This window comes from Cetorhinus maximus, chromosome 18, assembly GCF_964194155.1.
Source record: "Cetorhinus maximus chromosome 18, sCetMax3.hap1.1, whole genome shotgun sequence".
Classification (NCBI taxonomy): Eukaryota; Metazoa; Chordata; class Chondrichthyes; order Lamniformes; family Cetorhinidae; genus Cetorhinus; species Cetorhinus maximus.
Genome location: NC_135896.1, coordinates 68,896,074 through 68,913,828, shown reverse-complemented (window position 1 = coordinate 68,913,828; position 17,755 = coordinate 68,896,074). Strand labels below are relative to the sequence as shown.

General features: G+C 41.1%; 1 protein-coding gene across 6 annotated transcripts in view; it reads right to left on the bottom strand.

Moving 5' to 3' along the window:
• Positions 1 to 17,755, bottom strand: part of strn3 (striatin, calmodulin binding protein 3) — a 259,300-nt gene that overhangs the window by 169,666 nt on the left and 71,879 nt on the right. For all 6 annotated transcript variants that reach the window (XM_078562851.1, XM_078562853.1, XM_078562852.1 and 3 more), the window contains exon 3: positions 9,164 to 9,237. In XM_078562851.1, the coding sequence (XP_078418977.1) occupies positions 9,164 to 9,237 (74 nt within the window). The remainder of the gene's footprint in view (positions 1 to 9,163; positions 9,238 to 17,755) is intronic.

Below are 17,755 nucleotides of genomic sequence, written 5' to 3'. Positions count from 1 at the left end.
ACTGGCTGAGTGGCTCTTGAAATAGGGGCTGAATAGCCTTTGTGCTGTAACCATTCTATGATTCATTCTAGAATTAAAGATACTGAATATTCCAAGACAGACTTTTATACTTAAATATTTCATTAAGAAATCTAAATTTTCATGAGTTATCATTGCTGGAAGTGTAAATAGCCCATGGCTACCATTGCTGTTTTTTGAGGCTAATGTATTTGTACACATCATTGACTGGAGATGATGCCGGGGTCTGGAGGATTGCAAATTTTACACCACAGTTGAAAAAAAGGAAAGGGATAATGCTAGCAATTAGAGGCCAATCAATCTACCATAGGTTGTTGAGACATTTAGAGACAACAGTCCAGAAGAAAATTAACTGGCATTTGGACAAATGCAAATTAATAAATGTTTGACTAACTTTAAATAGAGTTCTTTGATGAATTAATAGGGAGGGCTAATGAGGATGTTTTGATGCTATGTATATGGGCTATCAAAAGGCATCTGGCAAAAGAGTCACATCATGGACTAGTCGGCAAAATTAAAACCCATAGGATTAACAAGACAGTTGCAACATGAATATAAAATTGACTAAAGAACAGTTGCATAGTGGTGAATGGTTGTTTTTTAGGGGAGTATACAGTTTTGTTCTCCTAGAGTCAGGATTAGGACCTCTTTATGAAACGTATTAATGACCTGGAATTTGTAGATAAAACTCAGTAAACAATGAAGAGAATGGGAACAGATTTCTGAAGAACGAAATGGGCAAACACATGGCAGATAAGATTCAATGAAGGGAGGCATGGAGTGATTCATTTTGGTAGGAAGAATGAGGGGAGGCAATATGACCCACGTAGTGCAATTTTAAAGGCAATGTAGGGACAGACAGATCTGGGGCTATATATACACAAATCTTTGAAGGTGGCAGGATAATTTGAGAAGGCAGTTGAAAAATTGTGTGGAAGCTTGGTTTTATTAAGAGAGGAATGGAGTACAAAGGCAAGGAAGTTATGCTAAACCTTTATAAAACACTGGTTAAGCCTTAGCTGGGCATCACACGTTAGGAAGGATATCAAGGCCTTGGAGAAGTGCAGAAAAAAATTACGAGAATATTACCAGGGATGAGGAACTTCACTTATGTTGAGAGGCTTGAGAAGCTGGGATTGTTCTCGTTAGAGCAGAGAAGGCTTAGGGGAGATTTGATCGAGGTGTTCAAAATGATGAATGTTTTTACTTACTCCAGTTTTTTACATTTATTCTTTCATACAATGTGGGCGTCACTGGCTAGGCCAGCATTCATTTCCCATCCCTAATTGCCTTCAAGAAGGTGTTGGTGAGTCACTGCAGTCACTTGAATTCCTGCAGTCCACGCAGTGTAGGTACAACTACAGTGTTGCTAGGGAGCAAGTTCCAGGATTTTGACCAAGCCACAGCGAAGGAACAGCGATATAGCTCCAAGTCAGGATGGTGTGTGGGGCTTGGAGGGGAACTTGTGGTGGTGTTCCATCAAAACCAAACTGTTTCAAATAGAAAGTTTGGCAACCGGAGGACAGAGTTGAGCTAAATGGCCTTTTTCTGTACTGTAAATCCTGTGCAATTTTACACAGTGCACTTTCGAAAACACCAGATTTTTCATATATTATCCCAGGTGCACAGATGGAACCCTTCCCCACCCATGTGAAACTATCAGATTGTATGCAGGATGTCAGGAGTTTTCTTGTCCACTAAACAAAATGAAGGAATAACAAAGGTCTGTGCAGTACATAACTTAACATTTTTTAAACAGGCAAACAAGTGACAGTTTTAACATGTAGGTTTATTAAGAAAATACATCTCTAAAATCATGACAATTTTTAATTATGATACAAAGTTCCATTAGAAGTGCTGGTATGATAAGCAATGGTGCCATGATAAAGGGGTAGGATTATATGCAAGGAAATACATGTTAAGAAGCTACATTTTTGCTGAAGAAAAAGAGACATGCTGTCGAAACTTTTCGTCTTGCACACATCAGGACAGAATCACAGGAATACCAAATTTCAAAGGGAACCACAATTTATATGACATAAGAGGGTGCCGACTGGTTGGCAAGTGGTCTCTGATTGGTAGAGGTGTTGCGATGGGGAATGCACCAGGGAACAGTTAACTGCCAAGCTCTTGTTTAAATTCAAACCAGTCAAGTTGACTAATTAGAACAAAGAACAGTACAGCACCAGTACAGGCCCTTCAGCCCTCCAAGCCTGCGCCGATCATATTGCCCGTCAACTAAAACATTTTGCACTTCCGGGGTCCGTATCCCTCTATTCCCATCCTATTCATGTATTTGTCAAGCTGCCTCTTAAACACCACTATCGTACCTGCTTCCACCACCTCCTCTGGCAGCGAATTCCAGACACTCACTACCCTCTGCGTAAAAAACTTGCCCCGCACATCTCCTCTATAGTTTTCTCCTCTCACCTTAAATCTATGTCCCCTAGTAATTGACTCTTCCACCCTGGGAAAAAGCTTCTGGCTATCTACTCTGTCCATGCCACTCATAATTTTGTAAACTTCTATCAAGTCGCCCCTCAATCTCCGTCGCTCTAGTGAGAACAATCCGAGTTTCTCCAACCTCTCCTCATAGCTAATAACCTCCAGACCAGGCAGCATCCTGGTAAACCTCCTCCGCACCCTCTCCAAAGCCTCCATATCCTTCTGGTAATGTGGCGACCAGAATTACACGCAACATTCCACGTGTGGCCTAACCAAGGTTCTATACAGCTGCAGCATGACTTCCCAGCTTTTATACTTAATACCCCTGCCAATGAAGGCAAGCATGCCATATGCCTTCCTGACTACCTTATCCACCTGCATTGCCACTTTCAGTGACCTGTGGACCTGTACACCCAGATTCCTCTGCCCTTCGATACACTTAAGGGTTCTGCCATTTACTGTATTGTCAAGGCATTGCCATGGGGAATGAACCAGGGGATGGCTGATCCCCAAGCTTTTGTTTGGTTGAAAAAGGCACAAAGCCTGGACATTTTCTGTTTCCAAAGAGCAGGGCGCTGTATGTGAATGTATGTAGCTTCTGGTATGTGTAAGTGAGCCATACTGTGAGCCCAACTGATAATCTTAAAATTGTTTGTCAGTGTAATTCTTGGCACAATCAGGATTGTTTAGCTAAGTGTTGTCCAATCATGGATCACATCTAATGTTGGACATTATGTTCTGAGTTTTGCAAGCATGGGCTGGTCAAATTTGATCAGTACTTCACCTGTTACGAACAGCCAAAGGTAAGTGTTGTTTGATACGATCCAGTCATTGGGATGTATAGCCTATGTATCTGGCATCACACAGGCACTGAAATTCATAAACCAGATTACTCAATTGTGTGGTAGGCAGAGCATCTTTTTGGCTTGACGGCAGCATCCTATTAGTGGAGAATACCACTCGCGATGCTACTGCATAGCAGCAGCATTAAACAGCTAGCTTCACCTGTTGCCCAAATTTTTGAGAAACCTTCTTTTATTGGCAACCATGTAAACAGGGCCAGAGCCTTTTGCTTATCGTGCAAGCTTGATGCCAAAATGGACAAATTATAGCTATCCTGCAGGATAATGGTTATCCTAATCAGGTCACTGCTCACTGCATATTGCACAAACTCATGAATGGGCCTAAGGCCGCCCTATTCGGTCCTGAAAGTGCCCAGTTTACCAGAGATTACCCTGGAAGGGTAAGGGGCCTCAAAGATTTGAGCAACAGGTGAAGCTAGCCGTTTCACGCCACTATTATGCAATAGCAACACGAGAGGTATTCTCCACTAACGGAACATCAAGCCAAAAAGACGTTCTTCCTACTACACAAATGAGTAATGTGATGTATAAATTTCAGTGCAGGTGTGATGCTATAGGTCCCAACTACTGGGTCATATCAAGCCTACGTAGGCAAAAGGTCCAAACTACTGGGTTGTATCAAACAGCATGTCCCTTCGGCTGTTCACCACAGGCAAAGTGTGGATGAAAAGATTTCCCTCACATCGCTTCTGCTCCTTTTGCCAATTATTTTCAATCTGTGCCCTCTAGTTCTTGATGTTCTCTTGAATGGGAACAGTGTCTCACTATTTACCCTATCCATACCCCTCAGAATCTTGAATTCCTCTATCAAGTCTCCTCTCAGCCTTCTTTTCTTCAAGGAAAACAGACTCAAACTCTCCAAACTATTCTCATAGCTACAGTTGTTTATCCTTGGAATTATTCTTGTGAATCTCCTCTGTACTCTCTCCAATGCCTTCACACCCTTCCTCAAGTATGGCACCCAGAACTGGATGCAGTGCTCCAGATGGGGCCTAACTAATGTCTTATACAAGTTTAACATGACCTCCTTACTCTTGTGCTCAATGCCCCTATTAATGAAACCTAGAATACCATATGCTTTATTAACTGCTCTCTCAACATGCCCTGCCACCTTCAATGACTTATATACATGTACACCGAGGTCCTGTTGTTCTTGCACCTCCTTTAGAGTTTCTCCCTTTATTTTGTACTGTCTCTCCACATTCTTCCTGCCAAACTAAGTCACCTCACAATACTCTGCATTGAACTTCATCTCCCATTTATCTGCCCAATCCACCGATATGTCTATGCCTTTTGAAGTTCAAGACAATCCTCATCACAGTTGACAATGCTTCCAATCTTGTATCATTCACAAATTTTGAAATCATGCCCTACACACCACAGTCTAGTCAAGGGTCCCAAACCTGACCCTGGGGAACTCCATTACAGGCCTTCCTCCAATCTGAAAAACAACCAGTTATCACTATGTTTCCTGTCACGCAGCCAATTTCTTATCCAAGTGCCTAATTTCCCTTTTATTCCATGAGCTAGAATTTTGCTCACAGGTCTAATGCGTTGGCACTGTGTCAAATGCCTTATGAAAGCTCATATACACCACATCAACAGGACTGCCCTTATCAACCTCCTTACCTCCACAAAAAACTCCAGCAAAGTTAGTCAAACATGATTTTCCCTTAATGAATTCATGCTGGCTTTCCTTAATTGTCCCTCACCTGTCTAAGTGACTACTGATTTTGTCCTGAACTATAGTTTCCAAAAGTTTCCCTACCACTGAAGTCAAACTGACTGGTCTGCAGTTGCCAGCATTATCCTTGCACCATTCGCAATTCCTCTGTCCTCTGGCACCACCCATATCTAAGGAAGACTGGAAGATTATCACCAATGCCTGCGAAATTTCCACTCTCACCTTTCCGAATATCCTCAGATGCACCTCATCTGGTCTTGGTACCTTATCAATTTTAAGTTAAGATAACCTTCCTATTACCTCCTCCTTCTCAATTGTAAAATTGACCGTACCAGTTATGTCCTCTCTCACCTCGGCCTGGGTACCATCCTCTTCCTTTGTAAAGACAACTGCAAAGTGCTCATTCAATGCCTCCGCTACTTCTCCTGCCTCCACATGCAAGTTTCCTCTTTTATCCCTAATCGGCCCTACCTTGTCTTTTACCACCCTTTTATTATTTACATGCTTGTTGAAGACTTTGGGATTCCCTTTTATGTTAGCTGCTAGTCTCTTTTTATGCTCCCTACTTGTTTTTCTGATTAGTTTTTTCACTTCCACCCCCCCCGGTCCTTCTATATTCAGCCTGATTCTCCATTGTATTTTCTACCTGGCATGTGTCATTTGAGCATTTCTTCCTTTTCATCTTCGCCTCTATTTCTCTCGTCATCCAGCATGTTCTAGATTTATTTGTCCTACCGTTCCCCTTCAAGGCAATATACCTTGACATTACTTGCAATACTATTTCTTTGAAGGTAGCCCACTGTTCAGCCACCATCTTTTTTGCTAACATTTGATTCCAACTCACTCAACTCAGATGTATTCTCATCCCATCGAAGCTGGCTTTCCCCCAGTTAATTATCCTTGCTCTGGATTGCTCCTTGTCCTTCTACATGGCCAACCTAAACCTTGTGATACTATGTCACTGTTCCCTAAATGCTCTCCCACTGTTATTTGATCCACTTGGGCCAACTCATTCCCCAGAACCAGGTCCAACAGTACCTGCCCTCTCTTTGGACCTGAAACATGCTGCAGAAAATTATCTTGAACACACTCCAGGAACTCTCTCCCTTCTTGTCCCTTAGCACTATTTCTATCCTCGTCTATATTTGGATAATTGAAGTCCCCAATATAATTAAAACCAAAAAACTGCGGATGCTGGAAATCCAAAACAAAAACAAAACTACCTGGAAAAACTCAGCAGGTCTGGCAGCATCTGCGGAGAGGAGCACAGTTAGCGTTTCGAGTCCAAATGACCCTTCAACAGAACTAAGTAAAAATAGAAGAGGTGAAATATAAGCTGGTTTAAGGGTTGGGGGGTGGGGTGGGGGGTGGGGGTAGAGCTGGATAGAGGGCCAGTGATAGGTGGAGATAACCAAAAGATGTCACAGACAAAAGGACAAAGAGGTGTTGAAGGTGGTGATATCATCTGAGGGATGTGCTAATTAAGGGTAGAAAGCAGGACAAGCGAGGTACAGATATCCCTAGTGGGGGTGGGGTGGGGTGAAGGAATCCTTTTGTCTGTGACATTTTTTAGTTATCTCCGCCTATCACTGGCCTTCTATCCAGCTCTACCACCCCCCCCTCCATTCCTCCTTAAACCAGCTTACATTTCACCTCTTTTCTATTTTTACTTAGTTCTGCTGAAGGGTCATTCGGACTCGAAATGTTAACTGTGCTCCTCTCTGCCACCTGCCCCAGAACCGGTCCACTCATTGCATCTTTTTCAACCAAACCTGCTGCCAGACCTGCTGAGTTTTTCCAGGTATTTTTGTTTTTGTCCCCAACACAATTGTTCTATAATTCTTGCACCTCTCTGTAATTTCTTTGCAAATTTGTTTCTCTACATCCCTTCTGCTAGTTGGTGGTCTATATACTACACCAATCGATGTTATTGCACTGTTTCATTCCTTGCCTCTAGCCAGAGAGATTCCGTCCTTCACCCCTCTGGGGTATCCTCTCTCTCCAGAACTGTAATACCATCATTAATCAATAGTCCCATCCCGCCCTTTTCTTCCTTTCCTAAATACCTTGTACCCAAGAATATTTAGCCCCCAGTCCTGCCCTTCTTTGAGCCAGATCTCTATTATAGTAATAACATCATAGTTCCACTTGTCAGCCTGTAGTTCACCAATCTTATTAACCACACTCCGTGCATTCACATACATGCACATTAATCCTGATTTAGGCTTTTTACCTTTCCCCCTTGCTCTGACCCCATCTAATGATTTATTATAGCCTACTCTAGTTCTATCAAACTCTCCAAGTATTCTATTTACCTTGATGCTACTTTGGTATATCCTCCTTATCAGTTAATATTTCTCTACTTCCCAATGCCAGTTTTTCTCCTGTCCTCTCTGAATTTCCCCTCAAGTTCCCATTCCCCCAAACTAGTTTAAACCCTCCCCACAAGAACATTAGTCCCAGTCCTGTTAAGGTGTAACCCGTCCTTCTTGTATAAGTCCCACCTGCCCCAGAACCGGTCCGCTCATTGCATCTTTTTCAACCAAACAAAAGCTTGGGGGAAATTCCCTGGTTCATTCCCCATGGCAAAACTTTGAACAATCAGAGTCGACTTGCCTGGTTTGAATTTAAACAAAAGCTTGGTAGTTAACTGTTCCCTGGTGCACTCTCCATGTCAACACCTCTATCAGAGTCCACCTGTTATTAACAATTATCACATTGTTAAACTTTCATTAATTATTCAACTTAAACTTTTCATGAGTTTAATGGACAATTAGTGTGCAGAAGCAGCAACTTCTTGAAAATCACAGGGGGATTAGGCAAGATGTCGTTTTTGTGAAGCTAACAGCAGAGTGGCGCAGATCCACACGACAATGCCAACCAATGAGCACCCTCTGCTAATGCAGTATAAATTGTTGTTCCCTTTGAGATTTGGTATTCTTGGAATTCTGTCCTGATGACCGCAAGGCAAAAGTTTCAACAGCAATTCTCTTTTTTTCAGAAATACTCTAAGTTCTATACTAGCAAGCGACTACAGTGTAAGCTACAGTTTGGTCCAGCAGGATCTGTTGCTATTCCAGCTGCTAGCATTCATTGACAGCTTCCAGCATGTCATTTTCAAATCAACTTGTGCTGAATGTGCAGAAAGCCTGTGATAGATGATAGTCAATATTTTCACAAGACTAACGGATAGGTTTACATCTTAACCTACCCAAAATCAATCTTATTAAAATTAGACAGGTCTTGGAACGGATGGGCAATCTGCTCCAGTGGATCACAGCCCAAGAAGTAAAGGTAACCTGCCGCTGAGTACTATACTTTTTCAGTCCACACTCAAAATTGTCAGGGTAAATACTAATAAAAGTTAGATTATAATTTAATCATTTGAACCACGAGTGGTTCAAGATTGAGAAAACAGTGGGAAAATTCAATGTCAAATCAGGTACAGAAAGATAGCAGAGAAAAAAAAGATTGGATTAAGTTAGAGTAGAAAAAGACAAAAAAGGAAAAATTAAAAATGTTAAATTTGACATCTTTAAATCTCCTAAAATAATTCACTGCATAAAAGAATGAGATTCCATACAAGTAACTGTTTACCTTTTGGGGAAGATGGCATGATTGGTAGTTATTAACAATTATCACATTGTTAAACTTACATTAATTATTCAACTTAAACTTTTCATGAGTTTAATGGGCAATTAGTGTGCAGAAGCAACAACTTCTTGAAAATCACAGGAGCATTAGGCAAGATGTCGTTCTTGTGAAGCTAACAGCAGAGTGGCGCAGATCCACTAGAAACACACGACAATGAATTCATGAAATCTCTCTTCCTCGCCATAAATTATTGGTCTATTTCTGCATCAATAAGGCATGCATTGTTCTTTCAGCAAAATCTGGCCCCATGTCTTTCCAATTGCATCTGGAATAATTTAAACTCAGCAAACAACTTATTTAACGTTATCGGTCTCAGAACAAATGCATCTCAAAATGATTTTACATGGCCCTTAACAAATATGAAATGCAACACGACAACATGAAAGTATAAGAAAATTTTCAAAGCAGCTCCAAATTAAAATCTATGAAGGACAGACAGAAACTATAGTATGACATCTTGTAAAAATTACACAAGCAATATTGAATCTCCATTTATTACCTGATTCAAATGTTGGCATCTTTAAGTCACCTTGATTCAACTCTGTGCCATATTTTAATTTATGATATTTTGCCCTAAAAAGAAATAACATTGTTAATGTACTTGTAGCTTTTAAAAAGATCATCTCAGTGAGGATGGCAATACCAATGCTAGTCGACCTTTACTTTATTCATTCATGAAACATTGGCTATCCATAATTCCCCTCCACAAAGCAGCATTGAGTTGCCTTGAATACAACTGAGTGGCAATTTCAGGGAGCAGTTGAGTGAACCACATTGCTTTCAGTGTGGTGTCATAAATATACCGGACTGGATAGGCATGGCAGATTTCCTTCCCTAAAAGACATTGGTGAAGCAGATGGGTTTTTCTGACAATCTCGTAGTTTCACCATGGTCCCCATTAAAGATACTAAATTTTGTTCCAAATTTATTTAATTTAAATTTCCCAGTTGCTGGGGTTTGAACTCATGCCTCTGGATCATCAGTCCAGGCCTCTGGATTACTAATAGGTAACATGTAAAAAAAAGTGTCTCACCAAATACTGGTTATTTGGATGGATTTTCTTCCATTCCCATAAATTTTCTCCTCTTCTGAAAGTGTTGAATACATTTTAGGATACAGTTCATGGTCAACTTGCTACATCAAGCTTTGTCAACACTGTTGGGCAGTGTACTGAGTATTCAACAGCACAAGCCCAGTAAAATAATCACTATACTATCATTCCCAGGAGCCTAAAAATTAGGGAGGGGAAAGTCAGGTTCCCACTCCTGATTGCTTGATGTGTGACATATGAATGTTAGCTGAGGACAGGATTGGACCATGGTGCGCGTGCTGTTGAATACCCTGTCAATAATGATGGGCAATGTATCAATCTGATTGTTGGCTATGAACTGTATCCTAAAATGGCTTCAACAATTTCAGAAGAGGGGAAAATTTTTGAGAATGAAAGAAATTCCACTCAAATAATCAGTATTCAGTGCAACAATTTATTTTTATACATTGCATTCAGTAACATTTATAAGTGGTACTTCCGAATTCATTGCAATGTGCAGTGTGGAGAAAGCTCAAAACTGCATCATATGCTGCTTAATGCAGTCTGCCCAAAATCACTAACACAAGTTTGAGACTTTTAAAGAAGGTAGACTAAAAATATCAATCTGAAAGTCCAATTTTCTCAACATATGATCAGAAGAAAGTCCACAACAAAAATTACTGCTAATTCGAGAGTAGTAAATAAATGAGGCATAGAAAACTATATATCTCAGGTGTAGGACTATCAAAAAGTGCCATCTTTTGAATTCATCTTGGATGGATGAAAAGAGCAGGAAGTCTTTTGGTGTCTTGGCCAATATGGATTCCTAAAGCAAAGTCACCAGTATCTGGTCATTTTATCTGCTTTGTGGGCTCTTTTGGCGTACAAATTGGCTGCTCCATTCCCCTAATCACAACAAAAGGCTAGCTTTGAGGCATCCAAAGGTCGTAGAAGGTGTTGAAATATGCTTCACATACAGTCAAATGCCCAAGCAGCTGAAGGAGTCAAAATAGAATCACAGAATTGTTATGGCGCAGGAGGCGGCCCTTTGGCCCATCGGGTCTGTACCGACTCTCCAAATGAACAATTCACCAAGCGTCCTTTCCCTGCCTTCTCACTGTAACCTGGCATTTGGTTCTTTTTAGATAACAGTCTAATTCTCTTATGAATGCTTCAATTGAACTTGCCTCTATCACACTCTCCAGCAGTGCATTCCAGACACTAAACAACTCACTGCATGGAAAGGTTTTGCCTCAAATCACTTTTACTACTTTTACCAATTACTTTAAATCTGTGCCCTCACGTTCTTGATCCTTTCATGAGTGAAAAGAGTTTCATCTTATCTACTCTGTCCAGACCCCTTATGATTTTGAATACCTCTGTCAAATCTCCTCCCAGCCTTCTTTTCTCTAAAAAAAAAGTCCAAACTTTCCCAATCTATTTTCATAACTTAAGTTCCTCAGCCCTGGAACCATTCTCATGAATCTTTTCTACATCCTCTCTAATGCCTTCACATCCTTCCTAAAGTGCAGCGCACAGAACTGGATGCAATACCCTAGCTGAGGCCAAACTCATGACTTATACAAATTCAATACAACATCCTTACTCTTGTGCTTTATGCCCCTATTAAAGCAGCCCAGCATACTGTATGCTTTATTAATCATTCTCTCAACCTTTCTTGTTGTTAATATGGCAATCATCTTGTTAAAACCAACTGGTAGTTAAACAGGTGATGGGCATTAATTATCCCCAACTGAATAGAATAAAAAGGTATAGCTGGAACACTTTGTGTGGAAGCTACTAGCACTGAGGAGTTGTCTTGGAAATAAACCAGCTTTAAATAAGAGGCCTGCCTGGGTTAATTCTGCCACCACAATCTCTTTTTGTGAGTAACATGGTAGCAGACGATGAACTTTAAGCTTTGCTCATATGTTTGACGCATATTTGCTGTATATGAAGCTTTCTGTCTCAGTCCTCTCAGGGAAAAGAAGTGTACTGTTGCTAACAATTTAAGTTATGGAACGGTGGAAGGACGGTGCAAAATTGCAAGCTTTGACCATCCACCAATTTTTTTTGACTCTGAACCTTATCAGCAACGGAAGGCTGAAGTTGAAACGTGGACCCAGGTTATTGCTATACCCTGGAAAAAGCAAGGTATGGCTTTGGCGTTATCATTACCTGCCAAAAGTAAGATAAGGAGTAAAGTACTTTCAGAGTGGAAAGTGGATGATTTGGATCATGAAGAGAGGTTAAATCATCCAATACAATTTTTGGATAAGTTCTACAAAAAGGATGAGTTATTGGAAGCGTATGAAGCTTGGATGATCTTTGATAGGTTTAGGAAATCAGATGATCAGTCCATGGAAGAATATATTATGGACTTTGATAAATGGTACAGGAGACTACAGTGATTTGAACTTGAAATTCCAGAATCGGTATTGACATTTAAATTACTGGACTGTACTCGCATTTCCCATGTTGATAGTCTTTAAGTACTAACAGGGGTTCAGTTCTGGGGGAAAGAACCTCTCTTAAATCAAATGGCTGCTGCCCTAAAATAAATTCTGGGGAAACAGTCCTGCCACTTCTTTAGCAAATATGAACAACTATGCTGTTAGATAGAGGATTCAATGGTGACCGAATTTTGCGGTTGACCAAATATTAGATGAAGATTCCAATACAAAGATGGGGTTAATAACAAAAGGTCTGAAAATGGTCATGGCCCTAGCCAATTTGAGAGTTGGGAGAAAAAGTGTGTCTGGGATGGTGACTGTAGACATGTGAACCCAAAAAATGCACGGGGGGCGGTTATTCGGTGTGATTCCCAGTACCATTACACAATGAACTGCCCACAACGAAAGAATCGTGCTTTTGAAGTGACCCATGAGATGGGTTCATCTGAAAATGATGGTGACTACCATGATGGAATTGAATTGATCAGAGTTTGAATCCAGTGATAAGAACATAAGAACTAGGAGCAGGAGGAGGTAATTCAGCCCCTCGAGCCTGTCCCGCCATTCATTACGATCATGGCTGATCTCATTTCGGCCTCAACTCTAATTTCCCGCCCTCTCCCCATAACCTTTCAACTCATTACTAATTAAAAATCTGTCTATCTCCTCTTTAAATTTATTCAGTGTCCTGGCATCCACTGCACTGAGGTAGTGAATTCCACAGATTCACGACCCCTTTGAGAAAAGTAATTCCTCCTCATCTCTGATTTAAATCTACCACCCCTTAGCCTAAAACTATGGCCTCTTGTTCTAGAATGTCCCAGAAGGGGAAACATCCGCTCCACGTCTACTTTGTCTATCCCCTTTAGCATCTTATATACCTCAATTAGATCTCCGCTCACCCTTCTAAACTCTAGCGAGTATAGGCCTAAACTGCTCAATCTCTCCGCATTAGACAAGCCCCACATCTCTGGAATCAATCTAGTGAACCTCCTCTGAACCGCCTCCAGTGCAACTACATCCTTCCTCAAGTAAGGGGACCAAAACTGTGTATAGTACTCCAGGTGCGGTCTCACCAATGCCTTGTACAGTTGCAACAACACTTCCCTATTTTTATACTCTATTCCTTTAGCAATAAATGCCAAAATTCCATTTGCCTTCCTTATTACCTGCTGTACCTGCATACTATCTTTCAGTGATTTCATGCACGAGGACATCCAGATCCCTCTGCACTGAAGCATTCTGAAGTTTCTCTCCATTTAAATAATAAGTCGCCTTTTTATTCTTCCGACCAAAATGGATAACCTTACACTTATCCACGTTAAACTCCATCTTCCAAATTTTGGCCCATTCACCGAACCTGTCCATATCCATTTGTAAATTTCTTCATTGCAACTTACTTTCCCACCTATTTTGGTGTCATCTGCAAAGTTAGCTATGGTACCTTCTCTCCCTGAATCCAAGTCATTAATATAGATTTGTAAATAGTTGGGGCCCAAGGACCGAACCCTGTGGCACCCCACTAGTTACAGCTTGCCAGCCAGAAAAAGACCCATTTATCCCGACTCTCTGCTTTCTGTTGGTTAGCCAATCCTCTATCCAAGCTAATATATTACCCCTAACTCTGTGACCTTATCTTGTGTATTAATCTTTTGTGCGGCAACTTATCAAAGTTCTGGCCTTCTTGAAGTCCATATATACTACATCTACAGGATCCCCATTATCCACTTTGCTTGTCACATCTTCAAAGAACTCTAGCAAATTAGTCAACACGATTTACTCTTCATAAAACCATGCTCACTCTGATGGATTGTATTTTGACTTTCCAAATGCCCCATTACTACTTCCTTAATAATGGATTCCAACAATTTCCCAACAACAGACGTTAAACTAACTGGTCTATAGTTTCCTACTTTCTGCCTCCACCACCCCCACCCCCACCCCCATTTTTGAATAAGGGCGTTATATTAGCATTTTTCCAATCCACTGGAACCTTTCCAGAATCCAGGGAATTTTGGAATAATGAGTGAGTATCTTGATTGGAGATTCCTTCAACTGTGCAGTTCTGGACAGTGGTCGCACTTCTACGGTGTGCGGCATGGACTGGCTTAACTGCGATCTGGAGCCTCTCGATATGGCAGACCAGTGGAAGGTCAAGGAGTATGAAAGCTCTACCTGCTTCTGGTTTGGAAATGACAATACATTAACATCTTCCAAACAGGTGGTCCTCCCTTGTAAGATAGCAGGGATCAATCTGTTTATCAGTACTGATGTGGTTTCTAGTGAGATACCGCTATTGTTGAGTCGATCTGCGGTGAAGAAGGCTCAGATGATGCTGGATATGAAGAATGATAGAGCAGTCATGTTTGGGAAGAATGTGGATCACCATTTTACTCGGTCAGGCCATTACTGCTTGCCACTAAGGAAGCCAGAGACTTCTCATCAAAAGTTCATGAAGTTTTGTTAACTGCTGAGAATGAGAATTTGGTGGACAGAAAGATCATTTGGAAATTACATAGACAGTTTGCACATCCAGCGCCACAGAAACTGAAGACTCTGCTTCGAGATGCAGGAGTGGTCAATAAAGGATATGGTGATCTTATTGAATGAGTCACTGCTCAGTGTGAAATTTGCCTTAAATATCGCAAGACACCACCGCGACCTGTTGTAAGCTTGCCACTAGCCAGGGAGTTTAACAATGCAGTGGCAATGGACTTGAAAGTTTGGGACAAGGACAGGGGTATTTATTACTACACTTCATGGATATGGCAACCAGATTTAATTTATCCTCTGTGATACATAATAAAGGCAAAAGGACCATTGTCAATAAGGTCATGGAGAAATGGGGAGGAACAGGATTAGGAACACCAACAAAGTTCCTCACAGGTAATGGTGGGGAATTCGCCAATGAGGAATTTCAAGATGTGTGAAAATTTAAACATCATAGTTATGCACACTGCAGCTGAGAGCCTGTTTAGTAATGGTCTTTGTGAAAGAAACCATGCAGTAATAGATGACATGTTACATAAAATATTAGCTGATCAACCAGGTTGTACACTACAGACGGCACTAGCATAGGTGATGCACGCAAAGAACTCTCCAAATGGTTGCGGGGGTACAGTCCGTATCAGTTGGTGCACGGAAGAAATACTAAGTTACCTTCGGTGTTGTCAGGTGCTCCCCCTGCAACTAGCATTAGCTCCACTTTTTCTGCTCATCTGAACGCTTTGCATGTGGGCAGAAAAGCTTTCATTAAAGCTGAGGTTTCGGAGAAAATTCGGCGGGCCCTACGGCACCGCGTAAGACCATCAGGGATACAGTTTAGACAAGGAGACATGGTATATTATAAAAGGGAAGGACAGAGTGGAAAGGATCTGGCAAGGTTATAGGGAGTGATGGGAAAGTAGTAATAGTGCAATCAAACTGTTAGGGTACATTCTTTACAGTTAATTGGTATTGACTATACCTTTACAGGTTCTGTACAGGACATAGAACGGGGGGAGGCACTATGCACTTCACATACACTGGGTAGTTATGAGGAGTAGACAACGGCAGGTACAGAGTTGACTGACTATGAACATACTGAGGTACTGGACAATGCTATTTGTCTAAAAGGGCAATTACCCAAAGTAGGAACAAAGGTAACATACATGCCATAAGGGACCAGTGTGTGGAAGGATGCCACCATCATAGGGAAAGCAGGAAAGGCCACTGGTAAATACAAATATTGACTAAATGTGCAGGATGAAGGACAGGAGACAAGGCCTATCGATTGGCAAACCGAGGTAAAGATGTAGAAAGTGCAGTATAAGTTCCAACAGTGGACCAGAAAGTGGTCGTGGCCCGAGTAAAAGATCACAGACTTGCGAATGGAGTTCCGGTCGCTCGGGAGGACGATCATATAGTAGCAGTCCAGAAAGAGGAATGTGAGTAGAGGCCGTAGCTTAATAAGGAAGACTAGAGAGCAAGCTAGCAATCTCAATAGAAGTAGAAGTCCTTATGACAGAGATTCTAGTAGCTGCTAATAAATTGGAAAGTAAGCTGATAAAGGAAGCCAAGTGGAAAGAGTTAGAAAGTTGGAAGGAATTTGGCGTATATTCTGAAATACCTGACAGAGGACAGCCAGCTTTATCTCACAGATGGATCTGTACAGAAAAGGTACTGCCAGACAGCACATGTAAGGCCAAAGCGAGATTAGTAACCCGAGGCTTTGAAGAGAGACTAGGAGATCAGGATGTCTGATCGCCTACTGCGGGGAAAGTGAGTTTGAAGATTTTTTTTTAAGCTATTTTGGCATCCTATTCCTGGGAATGCAAATCGATTGATATAAAGGCTGCATTTTTACAGGGGAAGAAGTTTCAAAGGGAAGGTTTTTTGAAACCACCCAAAGAAGCCAGGGATGTAGAAGGAAATTGAATAAGTGTGTTTATGATGGGTTGAATGATGCATCAATGCATCAAGAGTACGGTATTTTTCTGTGAAGTCTGTCTTGTTGAAAATAGGTTGCATTCAGTTCAAGGCAAACCCTACAATGTTCTACTGGTACCATAAGGAGAAACTAGCTGGGATCTTTATCATGCATGTTGATTTCCTGTGGGGAGGATCTGTAGAATTTGAACAATGGGTAATCGAGAAGATAAAGGAGGAATTCCAGGTCGGAAGTCAGGCTTCTGGGGCCTTTAAATACATAGGTTTAGACATTAAGCAGAGCAAGTTAGCAGTGACATTGAATCAACAATCTTATCTAGGAAATGTTAATTATATCCCAATAACTCGTGGTAGATCCTCAGAATCCTGCTACCGAGGAAAAAATGGAACAGTTGAGAAGTTTGATTGGGCAGTTGAACTGGTTGTACACTCAGGCTAGGCCTGACGCTAGTTATGATGTGTTGGAGCTGAGTACCATGATGAAACATACGACAGTTGAGCAAGTTCTGAGAGCATATAAAACACTTAAATTAAATTCTGAGAGATGTGTGCTCAAGTTTCCAGCCTCGGGTGGTCCAGAAGATATGAGGTTGGTCATTTTTAGACATGCCAATCTTCCAGATGGGTACTCTAGCACAGCAGGGTTCATCATATTCTTGGTGGGAAAGAACGATAAATGTTGCCCACTGGCTTGGGAGGCTAAGAAAATAAAAAGGGTAGCAAAAAGCACCTTACCTGCTGAAACGTTAGCGTTCGTAGAGGCATTAGATATGGGGGTTTACTTGTCCAATATATTGACAGAAATATTATATAAGGGGCACCTGTCCACCCATTCCACCAAATTGTCTGTCCTTTTGAAGTTCTATACTATTCTTCTTTCAGTTCACAATGCTTCCAAGTTTTGTATCAAATGCACTACAGTAGCACCATAACACCACTTATTACTGTAATAGCTTGGGTTCAAAAAATCATGATCCTCCCACAAGAATGAGAGCTCTCAAGTTCTGAAATGTTGACCTTAAATTAATATTCATTTTACAAAAACAGAGAATGATTTAAAGTACTTAATCTGTTTGACTAGCTTTAACCTATAATTGTGTGAATTTTGAATACATTGATGAAAATTGGTATTTGTTAATACAGGAAGACTTGCATTTATAAAGCACCATTCATGATCTCA